Source organism: Prinia subflava, chromosome 1 (genome assembly GCF_021018805.1).
Source record: "Prinia subflava isolate CZ2003 ecotype Zambia chromosome 1, Cam_Psub_1.2, whole genome shotgun sequence".
Taxonomy (NCBI): Eukaryota; Metazoa; Chordata; class Aves; order Passeriformes; family Cisticolidae; genus Prinia; species Prinia subflava.
The window spans coordinates 67,624,244-67,647,228 of record NC_086247.1 but is presented as its reverse complement, the minus strand read 5'-3'; the positions used below and the strand labels follow the sequence as shown (position 1 = coordinate 67,647,228).

General features: G+C 40.9%; 1 protein-coding gene across 8 annotated transcripts in view; it reads left to right on the top strand.

Moving 5' to 3' along the window:
- The first annotated feature begins 7,573 nt into the window (after positions 1-7,573).
- FHOD3 (formin homology 2 domain containing 3) overlaps positions 7,574-22,985 on the top strand; it is a 380,756-nt gene continuing 365,344 nt past the window's right edge. For all 8 annotated transcript variants that reach the window (XM_063399128.1, XM_063399121.1, XM_063399112.1 and 5 more), the window contains exon 1: positions 7,574-7,738. In XM_063399128.1, the coding sequence (XP_063255198.1) occupies positions 7,574-7,738 (165 nt within the window). The remainder of the gene's footprint in view (positions 7,739-22,985) is intronic.

Here is a 22,985-nt window from a genome sequence, read left to right as displayed (position 1 = left end):
CAATTTGCATCAAATGAACATCCACAATACAAAGTGGAGACCCAAAATGTAAAATGTCCAAAGTTTAGTTTATACAAGTCACTAAGGCAAAACAGCATTTCTTGATAAGATAAAAGTAATGTGATAACAATTAATCATTGGGTAAATGCTGATGGTAATAGACAAATTAAAACAAATTTCAGATGCTCAGATTTCAAACCAAAATATACTGTTTTACTCAAGGAGATACTATCCTTATCTTAGAGAATACTTTTAGAAATGAACCGGGTCTTGACAGTTTTTCAGTAGAGCTCAACTATGGTCATGTGCCAGTGAATGGCCACCGCATTCCTGGCTGCTGTCTGTTAAATGTCTGCACTGCTTTTGTCTGGTACTTGTTTCTATTGAGCTGAAAATGCAAAAAAGACCACCGTAGCTACAGCATGTCTGTAAGCAGGTTACCTTATCCCTGTTTCCTTTTTCTCTTTAGTCCGATGATAGAGGCTTTCTGTACAAATGGGTGTAAAACACGAGCTTTTCTGCTTTGGGAAAAAAAATAAAAGAGAAGTTACACAAATTACACATGAAAATATATCATTCACTTGCTAAGTAATATAATCTATGGCAGTGTCTTCCCATTTTCCAAGAAAGACTGATTAACTGAGTTTAATGGTAAGATCTTATACTAGCAAGATAACATTTTGCTTAATAAAACCAATGTTAGCTTATTTTAGAATTCATGTGTCAAAGAATAAGAAGCACATTAACAACAATTCTCATTGCTGCGTGTCAGTTTTTTCTAGTTCAGATGCTCTTTTTAATGGAGAAAAGGGACAGTGCTTTATTCTTTATCCCACTGAAAAGAAATAGTCAATATCTATTGGTGAACAAAAAAAATATTATGTTTTCAACTAACTACTGGGCAGGAAATTACTGAAAGTTTTGGGGTCCTTACAGAATTTGCCATACTAGGATGGACAACTGGTCCATTATAGTCTCATCTTGCTTCTGGAAATAGCCTTTGCCTCATATCCTCTCTGAAGGCAAAGCTCAGAAACCCTTGTCACCACTCTGCTGTTCTCCTTAAGTGTACAGCATGCATCACAGAATGAGGAGAGAGACAAGGCGAGGCAAGCTCTGCCAGCCGCCTTCCCCAAAGTGAACTTTCCAAAGTGGATCAAATGGCTTTTCCATTCAAAAGCCAGACTGTGTTACAGTATAGGCTAGTGTATTTCCAGTAAACTCACTCAAAGTGAGGAACCCAGAGCAGAAATAGAAAATACTTGTAGCCAATTCCTCTTGCAATGTGCTGGTAGGGTTAAATCAGAGCTGACTTCCAGTTTTCAGTCATTTCACTAACTTTCTAAGTAGCAGCAAACTCTGTGGTTTCCCTTCTGCTCCCTAGCAGGTTTTCTTTCCAGTCCTTCTGTGGCCCAAATCAGCAACGTCTCCATCTTAGCATGATCTACAGGCTCTGACGTCTCTCCTGGGACCCTCACTCTCCACCTTGCCATACCTTTTAAGCTCTGCAACTTCCTCCCCTCATCCTAATTAGCTAATTCCCAGAAAAGAGCAAGATCTGGAAGAATCTACACAGCCTCTGATTTTTTAAAGGATAATGAAAAATGGCCAGAAAATCTATAAAAGACATAACTAGGTGACAAAATGAGTACTTTGAAGATTGTGTTTTTGTCTGATTTTGAGGGTCAGCTCTGGAGAATAAGTCACCATTTAAAAAACCATGTTTGATTACAGCCCTGCAACATTATGAATGGTAAAAGACCCCACAGGCAGAAGTAGGTCTTAATGATGCTTGTTTTTCTCATTGTTTCACACTTTTGTCCTTATGCAGTTTGCGACCTCACTGATGTCCATGGGGCTTGAGAGCTTGAAAAATTACAGTTATTTGGAATTTGATAAAGCATGGATGGTCTTTGGCTGGAGGTTTGATGTATAGTTATTAAGAGTAAACAGTAGTGAGCACTTTCTTTGGAATCTGAAAAACATTTCTGTACATGGATATACAGGCTTACACAGGTGCAGAATAAAGTATTTTCAGAATAAATTTTGCTTTACAACTTCATATGATATACATGTTTTCTTTCTGAGAAAGAATCATGGCTGAGTGGCAGAGAAGATTGGTTTCTGCAAGCTCACCATCTCACTTGTTGAGGCACTTAAAGTGAGTGAATCCAGAGGCTTGGACTCAGGTAAGGGTATGTTACAATTAAGCCCCATAAAAGCTGTCATGATAAAATTCCAGTGCATAGTTAAAATCACTTTCAGAGTCTCACTGCATGTGTTTCTTCCTCCTCTGTGCAGCCTAGTCACTCTCAGCTGCACTTCCCAAACATAATATTTCTAGAAGTTTAGAAATTTGGTTGTAGCCAGCCCAAAACTGAAGAGCCAACAGCAGTGGTTACTTTTGAGTTCATCTCCATTTTGTCTGGTAACACTCTAACCATGAAAGGGGGGCAAAATGACCTTCTCTCTGCAGAGGAGTGCCATGGAAATAAATTAATAAATAGTTGCAAAGCAACTGTCTATTTTAGGACTAAGCACTGGAGCAAATCTCTTGAGGAAATTAGTTCTGTCATCAGAACAGGGTTTAGGTAGCGTGCAATGGATATGGCAGGAGGCCTTGAGCATCAAACTATGAAGGTGAAGCAAAATACCTCCATGCATGAATTAAGCCCCCTGGTCATTGTGCTGAAAAAGGCAGGAGTCCTTTGGGAGACTACAAGTGTGCTTGTGTACCCAAAGACTGTATTAAATGGCACCGAGGGGTGTGCACATCATAGAAACCGCAATTTTTAGCCCTTTCAGCAATGGTTACATCTTTAAGACCTGGCTGCCTTAGGTGAAGGCCTTGCCCAGAAGGTGATCTGTAGGATCACCACCAGAACATCTAACAGATTATTTCCTGGAGTCATATGGTCCATGGATCCAGGGCTTGGTTTTCACAGATCTGTGCATTACCTTTGAATATTGAGTGACTTTGGACTTGTGAACCCTGTGCTTCATCACCAGACTGAAGTATTAGCCGGCGTTAATAGCATACAGTATTACTTTCATATAAAGCATTAGCCAGCCACCACAAAAAATAATTTTCAGTACGACTCAACAGAATTGGAATGTGTGATTCTGCAATTCAAGCTTGATGAAGACCACTGATAAACTTTGGGACTATTACAAGTCCTTAACTATCAAAGAAAAAGTTTTTGTTACCATGGGCTTTTCTGTGGACGTTTCCTGTGATCCAGTCATAAGACACCCAGTTCAGATTCCACTGCAATCAGTTAAAAAAAAAAACAAAACAAAAAGTCAATCATATTAGTATTGTATCTTTGATCTGTCATCTTCCCAGTTTTCCCATCTGCAGGGTGGCAATAACCAGGCAACATTCTAATCTAAGCTGAGCGCTTTGAGATCCTTGGATGACAAAGCCCAAAATCCACAGTCATTTTTTTGTCTTGTGACAGACTGGATTTAACTTACACACCATTATTTTCAGAAGTGTGTTCGGTTATTTGCCTGTCCATGCTAACAATGACAATAAATCACCCTCCACACTTCACTGAGAGAACAAAGTGTTATTTACAGATTATAGTGTGGATAAGGCAGAAATACTTTTCCCATCACAGTAGAGGATCTGTCAGCACTTCCATTACCATACTTTAATTCCAGTGGTTTGCAAGCCCATTTTGATTACCATTACCAAACGGACTGCTATTTTTCAGCTTTATTAATGTTAAGTGAATAAATCATGCAAGTTAAAATTGCTTTTGTTCTCCCATAACTAAAATTGGCTTGAAGTTCAAACAATCAATTTTGCAAAGCAATTCAATTTGTCCAAAAGAAAGAGATAAAGTCACAGGACTGGCCACTTCATATACTTAGAATTTAATCTCACCATCATGCATCTAGATCTGTATTGACATGATGATATACCAGGAAAAAAAATTACTCCAGTGGAGCTCTTCCAATTGCTCTAACATCTAGTATTATTTTTTTTAAAACTGCTTAAATACACATTTACATTGTGTCTGGGTGGTCTTTGGGTTAAAAAATATGCTTTCAATAACTTTCCCTCAAATATATATTTTTTATTTTTAATAAAAAAGAGGAAATTAAACACAAAAAGCCTATGGTATTTTAAAATTGAGGTTTCAACAATAATGAAATTCAAATTTAAGCTTGACACACCATCTTAACTCATTCAACAATGTACTTCTAAGAAATGCCAATAACGGGAGTTAAGATGAATAAACCAGCCCTAAATGAAAACTCCTAAGTTATGTTTCATTCCTGAGAAATACGTGCACATGAAGGATTTTCCCCTTATGATTTTATGAAAAAAAAACAACAAAGACCAAACAAACCCAAACCAAACAAAACCAACCAAACTCCCCCCCAAAAAAGCAAAAACCCAAACCACAACAAACAACAACAAAAAAAAGTGCAAGCTTTGTTTTCATGGGGAGGATGTGTGAGATGTCTCTCAGGGACCCCAAGGTCAGCAAGTAACACAGCCCATCTCAGTTACCTTCTCCAGGAATGGGACTGACCAGACCATGACACCACTGAAGGCACAAGGAACACAGCCTGAACTTTTCCTCGGAGCTCCTAAGCACTGATTTTTTTCAACATGACTGAAGTAAATGCTCTCTCTCTCTCTGAGAAGGCCTTACCTTCCATGATGGGGAATGGGGTGAGGCAACCACTTATGCTGTTCTTGTCATCCTCTGTCTTTCCAGATGCAATGCCCACGGGTGCCTCACGGCACGTGCTTTTAACAGGCAGTATCTGTTTGCTCACATTTGACTGTGTGTTAAAGTCTTTTGAAAGCCATCTCACATTCATTTAAAAGGCTGTAGTGGAACAGTGAGAAGGAAAGTCAGGTGGCTTGCCTTGGTTTAGCTGCTGCATTGAATAAATAAAACCTGGAGAGAGAAGAGAGGGCACTTTCCTGCAGTCTGCAAATGCAGGCAGTGTGTGAGGAAAGGACTTTTCAAAGGTACAGCTTTGCAGCAGAAGCATAAACTGGCTACTGGAAAAGGAGGGAGCAAACTATGTACAGACCTGGCTCAGGCTGCTGAAAAGTCTTCTGACTGCAATTCAGAAGACCTCTGAAGAATATGTAGAAAGGTGGGAAAACATTCAAATATAGAATTTAGGTCTGTATCTCTTCCTCTACATTCACACTTACTGACCTTGTCATATTATTCTGTTTTATCCAGCAGATTTGTCTTCTCTTTCTACCTGTATAAATTGAATTAAAATTCAATTTATAAATGGAAGTAAAACTCAGATTTTGAAATTCATAGGTTTAAAGTGGTTTGGGGGTGTTTACAATTAAGAAATGTAAAAAAAAGCTTTGTAAAAAAATCTCTGGCTAACTCAGAATGCTTTCATGGTTGTATTGCTCTATTTTCTTTCCTTCTTGGTCATAAAATGTATTTCCACTGGCCATCCTGTATTTGGAAATCCAGTTGAAGACCATAACATAGAAGATCTAATTCTTCCTTATGGGATTTTGAGTCTGTGGCTAGATGCTGAGCCTCAGAGTTATCCAATCTGTTAGCTCCAAGGATTGCAGCCATCCTTTGTTTTCATTTTCCAGTATTGGATGAAAGAGAAGCTGATACTGTCACATAGATTCCATTCAAAATCTTGGCTTCCATGATTTATTTAAGACTGCTCTCCAGGTATTAATGCCTCTGCAATGAGAAAAGTGCCATATCTTGATTTAAAAAAAATCAGGGTTAATCCAATGGCTAGCATGGATGGCAATCTTATGCCACCTCATTTTAACCACTGATTAGCAGCAAATGTAGAAAGTGTCTTTACAAAAATGGAAGTTGAATGGCAATTTAGTGAATTATGATTTAGAAAACCAAAATACCCTGTTTAACCTTCACTTCACATGGTGACAAAAATATATAACAGAAATAAGCAGACAGATATACAGCAGTACTGTTTTCTCTAGAAACTTACTTCCTGTTACTAAAGGAGATGTGAAAACAGATTTCTTTGTAAAATAGGAATTTTAAATTAATTAGATTCAAAAGTCACAACCACATACAACTTCTCTTTTCTGAAAATACGCATAACTGCTAACAAAGCTGAACCATGACAAGTTAATCCCAAGAATAACAGAAACAGAAGGACAGACCATGTGTGGACAGAAATCCCCTTTGTCTCGGTTCTGACAAATACTCCCAAGTTGGTAATCATTTTGGGAGGAAACTGTTGCTTCATGCAAGCACTATGATCTAGAGGTCATACTTTCTTGCCTAAGACACATTTCTGTGGTAAATCCCCCAGTTCTCACAGGGCTACGGGTCTCGTCCCACAGCTCTGTCTGTGAAGGATGGTAGGTTGTAAAGCCTGGATTTAAAGCATGGTGCATCCCCTTGGGCAGACGCTCCCACAGGTGAGACCCTTCATTCTCTATATTTCACCTGTGACTGATTTCATGGCTCTTTTCCTGCAGCCCGTGTTCCCAACACTGAAGACCAGGGTGTGCATCCTGAATCCCCAGCGATGAGGTTGCAGACAAGGTAACAGAGAACAGATTCACCTCGAAGAATGCAGTGCTCTGCCTGTGCCCACACAGGGCCTTGGCAGCTTGTCCTCATTTTTCCCATTTTCTTTCCTGAAGGAAAGAAAGAGCAAGCAGGCCTAAGGCAAGAGAGAGCTGAGGTGCAGAGCCAGGCAGTCTCCTGTCCGGGATGGGAAGTCTGCCCAGGCCCTATGCTCTGGGAAGCCAAGGGAACCCGGGTATGCACAGCCCTAATTGCAGAAAGGGTTTTGTACAAGTACAAATCTTCTACAAACAAACGATCTTATGTCGAGTACGCACGTTTGAAGTCAATTTCTAAAACTTCTTTAAAAAGCTTTTTTTTTTCAAAGCTTCTATTTGGAACAGGGTAAATATTACACTGAAGATTTAGGACATCTGGGATGTTTGAGAGCGAGCTCAGTACACGCGCCCTTTTGCCGGGAGCCAGGCGTGATGCAGCGGGCGCGGCTGGCGGCCCCTCTCGCCGTTCCTCACCCTCTCGGTGCGTGTGTCCGTGCCCCGGCCCTGCGGGCGGAGGCGGGGGACATCCCGGCCCGTCTCTCTTCCCGCCGGGCCGCGGGGAGGGCTCCTCAGGCCGGCGGAGGCGGGGCGGCGGCACGGCCGCGCGGGGGCGCTGCGGGCCCTGAGCGGCGCTGGCGGCTGCCCGTGCCGGCCGCGGCATTCCCGCTGCCCGCTCGGCGCGCAGCGGCCGGGAATGGGGGAGCTGCTGCCGCCGCCGCCGCTGCCGCTCTGCCCGCGCCTCGCGGCTCCGGCGCCGCCTCCTCCTTGCTCGGCCTGAAGCGCGCTCGCACTCGTGGATCCCGGCGGGGAAGGGGCCATGGGCCGCCTCCCCGAGGCGCGGCGGCTGTGAGGCGGCCGGCGCTCGCTCGCGGAGCCGGGGGGAGAGGCTGCCGGCCAGGGCAGTGCCGCTCGCAGGCGGCGGCGGGTGCGCAGGCGGCACCTCGGTGCCGGTGACTCGGGGGTGCCGCTCCCCGCCCGCGCCTGGCCGCGGCGGTGGATGGATGCGCCATGGCCACGCTGGTGTGCCGGGTGCAGCTGCTGGATGACACGGACCCTTTCAACAGCACCAACTTCCCCGAGCCCACCCGGCCGCCGCTGTACACCTTCCGGGAGGACATCCCGCTCGCCACCCAGCTGGCCGGGGTGCACCGCCTCCTCCGCGCCCCGCAGAAGGTACCCGGGGAGGGCAGGGGGATGTGAGTGGGGGGCACCGGGCGAAGGGCAGCGGCGTCTCCGCAGGAGCCCGGCAGCGGGGAACAGAGGCCGGCGGGCGGCCCCCGGCCCCTGCGGGGCGGCAGCCCGGGCTCCGCGCCCGCCGCCCCGCCGGCTCCCGTGCCTCCGCCGGCGCTATCCCTCGCCCCGGCAGTATCGGCATCTCCCTGAGTCCCGGGAAGAGGCCCCGGGAGACGGCGGAGGGGTTCCCTCTGCTGCTCTCCCGCGTTCCCTCAAGGGCAGCTACCGCCTCTGCTTTAGCTGTAGCTGCCTCACGCTTTCCCTAGGAGAAGAAAGACCTCGTCAAACCGAAGCCTAAGTTGTGTATCAAGTACTCGGTGCCTGCGCTTCGTCAGCGTTGTCTGGGTATCTGGGATATACTGCGGGATACGGTGGCGTGTCGGGCCAGCCGGGCTGCGCCGAGCGCGGTCGCGCCGGCCGGACCCGGGCTCAGCCGTGGTGAGGTTTAATGAGCCAGGCAGTTCCAGCCGGGACTTTGGTAAAAATAGCAGCGTCTGCTGCCCTTGAAACAATCGGTGCTGCTAGTCCCTCTTGCGAAGAACTGCAGCATGGCCCTTGTCAAGTCTTACCTATCTCTGCTTGCATGCTTCTTCTAATACATGTGCTGGCATCTGTGGCTCTGCCCTTGAAATCAGGCACCCGAGCATTATCCTTGAATTTTTAGTTTTCAAAGCAATGCCATTGATTGGCATAATAATGATGGCCTTTCATTATTATCTTGTATCTGCACATTAGTTCTGCAGAGTGCTCTGAAGAAGAAAGGAAAATATGCCCACTTTTTCTTTTTTTCTCTACAAAGTAAAAGTTGTAAAACTTTTATTTGCTCTGTGATGAAGTGGGAGGAAAATACTCTCTTAACATCACTTGTTATATTATTCTCATGGGAGCCTGCGGAAAGATGACAAAGGGCCGTGTGTCCCCTTAGATTTAAGGATATCCAAACTCCCATAAAAGTATTTCAAAGAAAAGCTCATGGAGCAGACAGAAGTTTTGCATTTGTAGAACGGTTTCCTCACATAATAGTTGCCAAGGATACAGCATCCAGTGAACAGAGCTCTGCCTAAAGCACAAAAACTTTGGAAGCTCTTGGTGTGCTGGGTCAGTTCTGTTTTCATGTGCTCAGTCGTCCCCAATTCAGAGAGTGGTCCCATTGTTTTCATGGGAGGCTTTTTCTTTTTGGGAGTTCGAGCTAATTAAAAGAAAGGCAGGATGGATTCTGACACCTAATGAAGCAAATAAAGAGATAGTTTAAAATCTGGATTTAGAGTTAATTCAACCTCATTTTCAGGGATATTTCACTGTATTATGTTTTGCTTTGGCTTGAATACTTTCCTGGCAATTTTTTATAGCTTTTTATACTAACACTACCACCACCACCACCTTGGTTTAGTGTCTTAGGAGCCAGCCAAAATCCATGGCCACTTGTATATGCTTAACTCCTGTCCAGTCTTTCTGCGGGCAGCATTTCTCAAGTTTAATTAATGTTTGGAGAGTGGACTTGCAGACTTTGGGTGAGAGATGTCCTATGTCCCTGGAGGTGCTGTAAACCCGGCTATTGACAGATAGCAGCTCTGCTCCAGGCAGGTCCTGGCCCAGTGGTTTGTTCATCTGAGGCTCTGGCTCTTTCAAGTGCTTTCTTTCCGTTGTGAGGGTGTAGGCAGGCCCATTGAAATCTGCTTACATGGTTACAGTTACCTTTGTTTTTGCAGAGCCACTGCCTGTTTCTAGAGTGCTTTAATTATGTCACTTGGCTATCTCTTGGCTTCTAGAAGATTAAAAAAAATGTTGGTTGATTATACTTGTTTACCTTTATTCATTATAATGAAAGCATAGTTCTGTGTTTGCACTTGCAGTTAGGGCCACATTTCTGTGTTTGACATTACATTTTTGTGCCTATAATTCTATGAATTAGAATAGAATAAACTGATTTGTGTTCCTTTCTTCTGTTTTCTTTTTGGGAGGTGGGCATATTCCTTCTGTAGCTTTTCTCAAGACCATATTCACTGGTCAATAGAAGATCACCATATTATTTGACTAAGAAGAATTTTGCTCCATTTCACCCAGAGATAAGGACAGATTCTGCTCCCAGAGGAATGCAGCTGTCAAAGCAGAGCATAGATAGAAATTCAGGTGTCGGTTCACATTGGCACATCTGAGGTTTGATTGATTAATTACTTTGAAAATTAGTGAGCTAATGGATTGATGGTCCATTAGTATTATTAGTATTATCACAGTGGCTAGAGCAAAATATCTTGAAACAGATGTAGGAGTTTCTAGCTCAAATGGTGTCCCAGCCCATGGCAGAAGAGTTGGAACCTTAAGGTCTCTTTCAACCCAAGTCTTTTTATGATGGTGATAAAATGCATAGGAATACTAATGTCTAAATAATTTCTGAAGTTTTATAAACTGGTGGACTTTTCGCCAGCAGATTTGAATGATCAGTGCTAGGTGTTTTCCAGTGAGTTTTAATTTGCCATCTCTTGAGTTAGGTGAACATTCACTTACTCTCTGAACAGAGCTGCCAACTTGTTGCCTTCACACCACTGGATGATTTGCACATTTTGTAGATGATGTACTGCTGTGGGATGCACTTGATAGGATGAAGTCAGTAGCAGGAATCCAGCTCACTTCAGTGGGGTCAGATTTCACCATTGCTGTCTTGAAATTAGTAATGACGACAGTGTAGTGACACTGGTATTTTTGTAGTTAGTAAAACAACTTGTATATTGCAATTTGTTGTAAGTTAAACATTATAAACAATTATTAATAAAACCATTTAAAAGTAAACGAAAAATGTTTTGACGTTCAGACCTGTTATAGTATGTCATTAGTAGCTTTTTTGTAACCAACAGATGTTCTAGCTTGACTCCAAAAGGCAGGATTTCTTCACTCTAGTTCTTTGAAAGTACAACTCAATTTCACATGTCGGTTTTACTGCTTCCTTTCTTTAAACTTACAATTTTACTTGACTTTGGACGCAAGTCTAGATCTACACACTGTCTTCTGAGCAGAAATGTTTTTAGATCCTTATGTAGGTTGGCTGGGAACTTAAGAAACTGAGTTCTGAGAGTAATGTCTGGGGTGGTTTTTATTGCCCTGAATAATGTGCAGCACCTAAGGTGGTTGATAGAGAAAACTGATAAGAAGAGTCTCTGCAATCTTTCTTTCACTTGGAATTGGGTGCCTAATTGTATCCTCCTCCTCTTTTTTCCCTGCTTCTCTCTGTGAACGTACTTTTCTCTACATCTGTATCTCTGGATACAGCAGCTTGTTCATTGGGTTGTGCTCAGTTCTGTCTGGCATGCACACTGAACCTCATGGGGCAGGGCACTGCCATCAGGAATGCTTGTTTCAGCTGTCCCCTGTGGTTATGAGTGATTTGGTCCTAGATGATAACACACCATCCTAGTTGATGATGCAATGAAGTACCACAAATTCTGTTACAATATTTTTAGCCACATCTACAAATTCTTGCTGAGTAACTATGCCACGTTGCAGAGTTTTTGTGGTTTGCCTATATTGATTTGGCTGCCTAAGGTGCCATTTTGAATTTGGCTTTTATTGTTTATGAGGATTTTAGGTCACTCTTACTGTCTGTTGTATGAAGTAGAACTGGATCTAGTTTCGACTCTGACTTCAGATGTCCCTTTTGCCCATTTCTGTGAACCTTGGGAAAATTCAGAACTGGGTCTAAATTTGTGGCTCGGGCCCTGTGCCAGTAATGCTCTTTGAATCTAATTCGGTACATTGGGTTTGTTGGTTTTGAATTGCTTTGAGTTACTCGATACTTATAACTTGCTGACATAGGGTCGCTCAGGAGAATAGCTATATATACATGGCCAATGTCAAATGGTGTGCTTTTTTTAGAGATCTTCTTCATTATAACTTATTCACATAATTACAGCATGCTGAGTATGTTGCCATAGTCTGTTTTCACATGCCACAGTAGTGTTCAGTGTTGGGTCAGCTCTGTAAGAAATACATCTTTACAATAATATAGGACATCACACTGCCTAATTCATCAAGAAAATGTAATTGAAATATTTGTGTAATATGCAAATACTTGTGTAACAATGGAAAACAACAAAAAAAATCTTTCCATGCTTATGGTATACTGGTGGGGATGGTGTAAAGGAGAGTTATAGTGTCATAAGGAATATTTGTTTTGACCTCCTGTTTCCTCTGACAAAACTGGAGACAACGTCTGTGTTTAAATCCCTTCTGAGAATTTGTAAGTAGGAACAGTGTCATTCAGAAAACAGTGGTATAAGCAAATAAATCCAGTAAGCTGTAGAGGGGTTCGGGAGTTTCATTCATAAAGAAGCCATCCACATTTCCATCTTCAGCTGCCGTGCTTTAGCCCTACATTAAAGCCAGGGCTCACTCTGAGGCATGGTGTGATGTAAACTGATAGCAGGAGTAGTTCCACTGGTTGTGTCCTGGCATGAAGCTCAGCTCTGGCATTGAACTCCGTGCCGGGCTATATCCTGGCAGCAGCCTCAGGTTTTCTGAGAGCAGTAAACCTACCAGCTGTCTGCCTCCTCTTCCCTGGGTTTCCTTGGCATGAAGTAATAATGAGTTGGTCCAGATAGGCTAGGCCTCTAAGAAGAAAGACCTTTCTAAGAAGAAAGTATGGTTTTAATCCTGATCCTGATGGAGGTACTGGTAAGTAGAGCAGCTGTTCTCTGAAGAGAGCATTTTTGGGTTTGTCATTATGTCGTTAATGGGAGCTGAAGAATAGAAGATGGAAACTGGAATATTGTCATTTTCCTAGGGAAAACGAAGCCATACTTAAGGGAAACTGGCTGATATCTTCTGTGAATTTCCCTGCTGAGGACTAGGAAATATTTTAGGTGAGGGGGCTGTCAAGACTCATAGATCTTTTATATTCTCCCTGAGGCAGGTGGACATCAGCTTTTTTCATCCTTTGAGAGATGAGGAGATTTAACACAAGGGTTGTTTCCAAAAGGTTTCCAAAGTATTCTGACTCTAGTCAAGTGTTTCTGTAGCTGACAAATTCCTGTGCTTCAAGAGATTGACCCTGTAGCAGTCTTGTGTGCTTGAATTTTATAGGGAATTATTTATGAGGGCAGAGCAGGTGTAGGATACTGCTCTGTCTCCTGACTTGATAGCACAAGCTGCATCAGAGTTCTGTGTGAAGCACACTTTTCTGGGGGAGTATAAACACCCACCCTAAGGCACAACTGTGAAAAGCTTCTCAGTCTCCAAGAGCTTACTGTCTTCTGTGGAGTGGGCCTTCAAAGGAGAAGAAATACCTCTAGAACAGATACAAAGTATTTACTGGCTTTACCTCTGGCACTTAAGGTAAGATGACTTTGAAGTTCTTGCAAGGTTCTTCTGACAAGTTATGGTTTGAACAAGTTGTAGTTCAGTTCAGTTTTTTTATCTGGACTTAAAAGCCGTGTTGTAAAAGCAAAGACACAGATCTATCCCAGAGATTCAATTCCTGACTTGGGCATGTCTCTTGCAAGTCACTGAGTTTGGCTCATCATAGCTCAAGAGCCTTTGTAGAGCTCTGTGTCAAGAATGATAGGAGTGAGTATACTGGTAGTTCTCAGGATTCCATAAATTTTTAAATCACAGATTGTTCAGATGCAGTCTCTGAAAATTTACATCACCCTGTATTTCCTGGAAATCTTTAGTCAAAGAAAGGAGATTAATAGGAAGGAGTCTGAACTTAATATTATCCTATCACAAATCTTGTACTTGCAGCTCCAAATTTTGGTGCTTTCTCTCAAAACCAGTTCGTAGATACCTCATTTCATTCAAATTCTTCTTATGTGAAGGTTACTAGTGCATTAACTGAGGAAGAAACTAAGACAACTGCAGTTAATATATATGTTGGTAAAATAAATAGAAGAGAAGTGGGACTTGGCATCTTGCAATCTATTATTATATTGGGACTTGGCATCTTGCAATCTTCTTCTTGTGTTGTTCTAAATAAGAACAAAAGTTCTCACAAAGTTTTAGAAGAGTTTTCACTTCCTAGTGATTCCACAGCCACCCCACCTTGCCATTAATTAGGGAATGAAAATCCCTTTTCTTTCTGTCTGATCTCACTTGCTGGGTTGTGACGATGAGCGTTACAACCTTTGTGGACATGTATGCAAGGCAGCCGGGCTGTAACTCACCCATCCATCACATTATCCCTGATGACAGCCCTACTTGGTTTTACAGTCCATTTCTCTGGCTGGAATTCAGCCAGGACAGGTTGGTACCTCTACTCTTTCAAAAGGTGTTTTGTATTTTTGAGTGACCTGAAGTGGTCTGGGCTGCAGCTATACAGCTCCTTTGGTAAATGCAGCTTCAGTAGGCTGTACCCATGTGCTAAGATATTCATTACCAGCTCAGAGGAAAGAGTCCCTGCTACTTACACCTCTGTCATCACTTTCCACGCAACCTGGATTGCGTTATAGTAATATTAACTTTATATTGTATTACAGTTATTAATAAGACAGCAAGGAATGTTGCTACATATTTTTAGCAGTGGAACAAGTTGGGACAGTAGTAGCAGTGAGCTCTCTAGTAGGCCCAGCTACCTAGAAACATCTGCAGCTATCTGGCACATGAAACTACTGAAGACTTGGAAGTTCACTGTCCACGTCATCAGCTTAACACATATATACCACAAAAATGCATTGCAGTTTCCAATTCCAAACGGTTAAAAAGAAGTAATTCTGTCATTCCCAGCATTTTAAGGATGCTTTAAAAAAAAAGGAAAAAAAAGAAAGAAGAAAAAGTCTTCGGCCTCTTTCTTTATTTTCAGTATGACTACTTGACTTTAGTAGTCATACTTCTCAACTGATCCTCTATGTATTTTGATAAGATGATATTTATTTATTTTATTCCAAAAAATCCTGGAAAATTGCCAATTTTGGCCCTACCTGCCTAGTTGCTATCTTTAAATATGGGCAATGCATTATTAATAATCTTTTGGTCATATCAGTCATCATTTTACATGGTAGTGATCATTAGGCTGAACAGAAAGGATGGGGTGACTGGAAAAGCAGCTTCAGCTTTTTTTTGTAGCAGTTCTAGAGGGGCTTTTATGACAAAGTATATATACCTGGAAAAATGAAACAGTGTTGTCTTGTTCTTACTAACAATTAAACTTTTGTGTTTACTAACGATTAAACTCTTAATACCAGAATGCTAAGAAGAAGCTGCATAAATAAAAAAGTTGTAATACAAAGTAAAGTCAGGTATGTGTGATTACATGCAGTAGTGGAGGGTTGTGTATGGCTTGAAGCATTATGTTCATCAGCCACAAAAGTAGTGAGCTATATCTTGTGCAGTTGTATTGCTTTAACTGTAGTGATACAGATGAGGCAATACACTTTTCCACTTGTACACAGCATGCATGATTATATTGGAATAAAATGCACTTACAGATAGCTTGTATTTCCCTATTTGGGAAAGAAAGTACGTTTACTTTCATCTTGGTTTCTGTGTTGTCTTCTAGAAGCTACAGACTATGCCAGTTAAAAAGATAATTTTGTGTAACTTTGATATTGGTTAAAAAAGAAAAGTGAGGGATATTTCAGTGCTCCTCCTTGAAGCTTCAAATTTACTAATGAGCCCTTCAACCTTTATAAGTGAAATTTAGAAAATAAGTATTTTCTTTAGAATTGTAAATATAATATTGCAGCCACAAGTAACAGCATCAGAGGTAAAGCAGCTGCTCCAGCTGCTGGTGAGATGCCTATGGATTTTCTGTTTAGTTTTTTTTGGGATGGCTTTGTTATCAACAAGATGAAGTGCCTGGACTGTGTATGGTGGGGGTTTTCTGCATGTTCAGTGTGAACCACCTGGCGTGATTTGGGGTCTGGCAAAGAGGACACTTGTAGCACTCACAGCTGTGCCAGCCAGGTTGCTTATCCCAGTGTCATATGCCAGGTAAAGCTAATTGAAAAAAGCACATTGTGTCTGCTTTCTTACTTTGTTGCTGCAAGGCTTCCAAGGAAAGAATGTAATAGTGGAGTGTACAATCAGGAAACCAATAGGAATCTCATCTGTGCTAGTGAAATGCCAAGTGGGGACTTGTGCCTGTGTTTTCTCAGTGTGGAATAAAAGGTTTTCTCTTTTCTCTCAGTTTTCTCCAAGTGATGAACCCATTCTAGCTATGGGGTAGACATTAATAGACTCCTAGTACTTGGAAAGACTCAGCAATTTACGGGTAGTGAAAAAATTGAAAAAACCCCACATATCTACGCTCTGTTTATTACCATACTGCAGCAGCTGGCCCTAGAGCATGACCTTTGACTCCACACACAAAGGGTTGTTATTTTCCCCTTCAGCTCTAGCATTGTGAGGGACTTGGCTTGTGAAAATCTTGAGTCCTCTGCCCTCTTTATAGGAGGTCTTGGTGTCTCTGTTATGGAAGGCCCTTCCAGATTTGCCAGGAAGAGAAACAGGAATACCTGTTTCAGATTGCTGAAACGGTAAGATTTTTCTGTGCTGCCCTGCCTTACAGTCTGGAAGAACCTTGTTGTCTGACTATTGTCTATAAAGAGTAAGTGAATTTGCAGGATTTTCTTTGTGTTTTGGTTTGGGTTTACTTATTTTTGTCAAAAGGGTGTAAGGACGGGGAAGCTTTATAGTGGTGAGTGCCAAGGAGATGAAGATTCACATGTCTTGTTATGAAACTGTGCTGGTCCTAAGGCTTTCTGAATTTCAGAAATCCCCCTCATGAAGCACATTTCATCACACTCCCTCCTTTAGGCGTCTTTATAGGAAATTGTAATGTGATTTGAAAATAGGTGTTTTTTTAAAAAAAATCAGTGTACTGAGGAAGAAAAGGTGCTGTTAAATTACATTGTGCTTATCAGTCTCTACATCTGTTATTTTAATGTTTTCATCATTCTTTTTCAAGTACTCTACCATGCTACTAGTTGATTCAAGCTTCAGCTATAAATGCAAGCGACCTGTAACCCCAGTGACTACGAGTAAGGCAGGCAGGCTTCATTCACAAGTGGAAAAGCAGTGTGTTTTATTTCAGACAGACATGATTGATTTATCCTGTATGAGCATACTAAATGATTAATATATTGCAATGATCTTTGGTGGTCACACCTGAAGGACTGTCATCTCACTGTGAATTTTTTTGTTCTGGTTGGATTAGAATACATTTGGTTGACTACTCAAGGCAGAAAGAAATGCAGCTCTTCTGGGTTTAGTATCCACAGTTGTGTTTGCCTGTGACCCGAGCATTCCTGTAGTGTCTCATATACAGCCTTCACTTTATACTGTAGTGTTGCTCATTATTTTACTTGGTTATGTCCGCTTCATTTTTGCACACAAGTGAGCTTAAATAACTGCAGGTAATGCACTTAGATTTGTTATACTTGCCTTGTAGACAGTAATGTGTTCTTATTTAGATGCTGATTTCAATTGTTGCTTTTTTTTTGCCCAATTAAAAAGTCTGCAGTATTGTTTCAGCTAATGTATGGTGGGGTTACTGGATGTTATTCTGCCTTATGTCTGCATTACTGTAGCTATGCTTCTTCTAGACTGAGCTTTGTCTGGGAAGAAAAATGAGTCATTTTTCTGACAAAGCTGAGAGTTGTAGGGAAAAGTGGTGGAAGATAAATCATCTTTTAGAAGTAAAAGAAGTATAGTTTCTGAGACTTAAGATCAGTGTCTCAGTTCAGATGCTGCTGAATTATGCTTTCAGGTTTTCTGTTGTCTTAATGTTTTTTGCTTAGTTTTGAAATGTGGATGAAAACGCCACCAGTTATCAGTGGGAATTTATGTTAAGCCTAGGGTGTGCCTGTATCTTTGAGCTTCTGCACTTATTTCAGAGACTCTGAATCGGGTTTTTTGGTGCCTTCATTTGCTAAAGAGAAGTGATTAGCACTCAAAAATGTGCCCTTTGGAGAAATGACCACCTGTAGTAAGTTTGAAATCTGGGAGCTTGTTATAATGGAGAGAATTATCTCAAGATACAGAATTCTTGCTTTGCTAATTAGATGTGCCCATAATTTATACGTGTTTAGCTTGAAAGTCCTCAGAATATGTATGTGTTCCTTTTAGTCTTTTTCTCTCTCTCATCAAGTGGTTTGAAGGAAGTGTTTCCTAATGGTCATTTGTATAAAGACGAAGAGATACTGTTTAGGCTACTTTTCAGGGGCTGTATCAAAAAAGATTAATGATCCTGGGAAACTGGTAATGGAATGATGGAATGCAGCCATAAGCTTCCTCACATCACTGATTAGTATTCAGCTCCAGTTTTAGCGTATGAAAGTCTTTACTATTTTATGAATCATTTAACTATATCCTAGACAATAAGTGATTGCATTGTGGTGTCACCTGTTTTTGTTTTGATAGTCATTAAGTCCTATACGTCCTAAGTACGATCCTATCTGTTACACAGCAAGGTTCTTTTTTTTAAAAAATGTCTGTATAGATGGATGGGAAAAGCCTGAAAATGTGACTCCTGAAGGTTAAAAACGCAGCAAGAGCGTAACATTTTTAATTAAGGGTTAGCACTTGAATATTCACATAAAAATATTGGCTTGGAAATCTTATTTTTGTGTGTGTGTGTGTTATGAAAGACAGGCATTTAAAAGCATCCTTGCAAGTGTTGTAACTGCTACTTCAGCAAAAGAGTTCAGGAGAGCTGAATGATGGCTGGTCAGAGTCAGCAAAGCTAAAGGCATCTGAACACCTGCCAATGAATGTAGAAGGATACTGATTTTCAAGATTGCCAAAACGTTTTCTGTCTTTCATAAGCGGTAAATCATACTGAAAGGAATTGGGGTACAACTGTCATTGGTTTTAATGTTTTCTTTTGTGGTGTATTAACAAAGATGGGTGAGATGGGAGTGTGTGCTTTGCCAGTAAAGACCTTGGCTACCACAGAGCAGCTGCCTGTCTGGTGCTGCTCCTCCCAACATTGACTCCAGTTTGCCACCATGTTTTCTCAACATGTTTCAACATGTAATTGCATTAGCCTATATACAGCAATGTGGCTGTCTTGGACGTTAATCCTTGCCATTGTAAGAGTGCTGATTGAATTGCAGGCTAAAAATAGGCTGTACTCAGACATGCTGTGTGCTATCAGCTGCACTCTGCTCTGGCAGTCTGTTGGTAACATGACATAATTTAAAGTTGACAAAGGCCACAGGCAGAATGCTGTCCCATGATTTCTAGGATTTAATGCTTGAAGAAGGTATTTTCTTAACTTGATGAATTTGGCTCACATGGTTACAGCTCAAATAAATGACCTACTGTAGTATTCTTTGATAGTTCTGGTAGGCTGTTGAAAGAATGTCCTTGCCTTAAACCCATTCTTTAGATTGATGTTGCTTCTGTGGGAAAGCCACCGGTAAGAGACCATAGCATTTGGAAATCATTACAGCTAGGTGTGGTTTGAGTGACAAAAAGGAGATTAGAAATATTTTTCAGTGTAGTGTAAGTTGAGCTATATTTACTTCCTTGATGTTATTACAGTTTGTCACTGATATTCCAACAAATTTTTCAGGAAGATATATGCAGCTGAGAAGAGGGAAATAGCTTACTGTCTTGTGAGTAATCATCAGCTAGTGTTATTTTAAGAAGTTTCAAGGGAGATTGATTAAAATTACACTTTCATGTTCTTCACCAAATTAGATTTCTTGAAATAAAAACAGTAATCTAAATGTCTGAGATAATTAAGCACCAATTCATAAAATATGGTTTGAAGAAATACTCAAAAGGGAAAAAAATAACCTTTTTCCTCAGTGAATTCCACTGAAGGAGCTACCATGGGATGAAGGCTGACAGGTATTCAGTCTCTGTGTTTAGTTGTTAAAATCAGGGAAGAGAAAGTAAGCTATAAATAATTACTGTAAAAAGATTACTTTCTTGAACATTTGTGTGTATGTGTAGATGCAATCAAAGTAATATTAATCGTACCTTTGTTTTCTCATGTTGATTATTTGTCAATTTCTTCAAAATAAGTCAAGGCTGAAGTGTGTTCTGTAGATGAGTCATAGGAGGTTATTGTTGAAGCCATGCCCCGTGGTACTTTTTAACCAGCTGGATGTTTGACAGTTTAAATAAAGTGACTGATTTCATGCTGTATTTCCATGTGGCTACTAATAAGTTGTGTGGTTCAACTTATTTCTGAAGGTAGGTTTTTGAGACAACCAAAGACTGATAGTAGGGTGAGGGCACACGATAAGAAGGAAAAGTAAGTCTATAAAGCTTTCCTGGCCCAGAATCAAGAATACAATCATGAGCAGGTTGCTGGCCAAATTTAGTATCTCTTGTAGACTGCACTTTGTCACTTGTAACTTGAATAGGTGTTGTGTCAAGATATTTTGTAGGAGAATCTGTTCAACCCCCTTGTTTATTTTTAGATATCTCTGTTTAATATTGGTGAGATTTGTGAGAAGTTCTAATTAGCTGCTTGGGCAAGTCTGAGTGATTTGGCTTGAATGTTCTTACCATAGCCTGTAACAGCATAGTTGTGTGAACTTGTGCCTGTCCTTCCAGGGAATTTGGCTCATGTTTGCTGTTGCAGTGGAACCTGTTTTGGCTTGACTGTAAAGCTGTCACCGCTGGGCAATGACCTGAGTGGTGCTCATATTAGTGTCTGCATTTATGAGCTACTAATGGAAACGGAAAACCCTATTTACTTAATCAGATGCTTTTGAAGCTAATTACTGTGTTTAGTTTGTTTGTCTTCTGGAGACGGGAGGTGAGTGCAAATCCCCAGCCACAGAATGTTTATACAAACACATGGAGGTGTTTGGGCAATTACAAAGGCCTGTGTAGCAAAGCAGGCTATATGGTTTGTGCCATGTCTCAGTCTTCCTACCCATCACCCCCTTTCTGCTTTTCAGTATTGCTGCCTGTGCTGTATCAGAAGGCAGAAGCTCAGCTTAAAGCTGATATGGGTCGCTGTAAGTCAGTCTCCTCCAGGAGGCAGATTTTGGCGATTGATAGTAACTACTTTGATACTCCTCATGGGTTACACCATGGTGATGGGCCTTTGGTCAATAGGACAACTGTCTTGAGTAACCAGGGCTTGCTCCTTTCTTGAACTGCAGGTAACAGAGGAAGGAAAGTCTGTTCTTTTTTAAGAAAAGGGTTATTTAAAAGCCAAAAGTAGTATTGTAATTGCTTGATTCTCAGAAGCAATTCCTGGAGGGCTGTCTATGAAAGGGGTATAGCTGCAACCTCCAATGCTAACAAAAGGATGAGGAAATGACATTTGAACTGTGCAGTACAACCTAATATTGGAAGCCTTGTTGTACTCTTGCCGATATTCCTGAGTTACATTTGGAAAATGCTTACTGTTTGTTGTAGACATGCTTGCAGTGGATCACATAAAGATGATTTGTTGATTTTTTGAGGCCACTGAGTGAAGAGCTTCTGTTTCAAGTAGAGAAGTGTTGAAGCTTTGAAGCATATCAGTACAGAAGGGCAGAACTGGTAGAGCTGCTGTGCTAGACCAAAAGGAAGAACCAAACAAATGCCTTTTGTAATACAAAGTCTACCTCACCCCTGGATGCACATATATGTTTGTGAAGAATGCAAATGAAGAATGCAAAACAAATTTTCTTTTCTGTATCAAGTCTTGGAAAATAGCCATTTCATCTTCCCAGAGACACAAAAGGTTTTGGAGCATGGACCATTGTCTCTCTGGGTGCAAGAGTGAGTGGGCTGGTAGAGGACAGCAGTGCCTGGGATTCTAAGAGAAGCATTTCGGCTGAATGTCTCCTAATGGGAAAATTGGCATGACATTTAAGTAGCAAGATTGCTACTGCAGATTGTAGAGTTAATGTTTTGTTTAGGCAGTTTTCCTTTGAGTGTTATATTATGACCTTAGCCTAGTCTCCTAAAGTACAAAACAAAGTACTAAGCTGATGATCCATCTTTTATTGGCACCTTGTTTTGTTCTGGTTCAGAAGAAAAAAGGTTTGTCCATAATCTATTGTTTTATGATTTGGAGGAAGGGGAAGTATTTTGTTTTCTTGAAATTCTTCAAACATTTTAAAGTGAAAATAAGCTTAAGAAATAGGTCTATTGCCTGGGAAAAAGATATGAAGTCTATCCAACTTCCCTGAACTAAGTGTTATACTTCAGCCAGCCCGAGAAAACTTTCACAACTCATTTCACTTATGAGTTGGTATCCAGTTGTTTTAGTTGTCCGGAGGAAAAATTACATTTACAGCATGGTCTCATTAGTGTCAGAGCAGCAAGTGTCTAAAGTTGCTGTGAGGAAAACTGGCTTTTTACTGTATATTGGGTGAAACATGTTTAAACCATGATTTTAATATGCTAGTCCAAAGTACTAAAAATGCCCAGTTAGTGCAATAAAACTGTATCTAGATGGACTGTTTTGTCTCAAGTGCAAACCACGTGTTTTTAAAAGTAGTTGAATGCTTGTTGGAAAAAGTTTTTGGGATGAAAAGTTTTACAGAATTTGTCAGGATAGTCATGTCAGTATCTGCTTTAGCAGTTGATTTTTGAACAGGGCTCTTACCAACATTCAATTTCCTTTGCCAGAAGGGATCTATATCCATTTCTCACCTCTAAGGAGAAGGCTGTCACTGCTAAATGTGGACCGTTCCACATTTATATTACAAATAGAAATCCAACGTACAAGACAGTGATGATGTTTGACAATATGACCCATGCTGCAATCTGCAATCACCCTAGTCTTGGCATGTTGTGAGAGTGAATCCTGTAATTCACACAGAAAAGGTGTTAATGAGACTTCCCTTTGGGATGTACTTCTTTTAATGGGCTTAAGCGTCTTCTAACTGTCATGTTTCCTATGAGAGAGAATGTTACTGATATTTGAAATCATGTTAGTAAGTAAGAACTCAGTTTAAAAAGTAGTATATGCTTTTGCTATTCAATTCAAGTAATTTAAACTGAAGAAAGTAAAGAAGGCTTTTATAAATGAGAACCTAAATTAAAATGTCCTATTAAATTAAACTTTTGATTTTAGAACAAGATTTTTTGAGCTATCTTCATTTTTGGGAGACACATAGAAAATGAATGATGGGAAGATTGTAGTTTGCAAAATACTTGCTGTTGAAGGAACACACCATTTTGGCATATGTGGTAAAAGAGTCTAGATATGTAAGGTGCTCTCTGCACAAATATATTTTTACTAATTTTAATCTTATTTAACAGATTGTAGCTGGACAGTTGTCAAAAGTGGGCATAT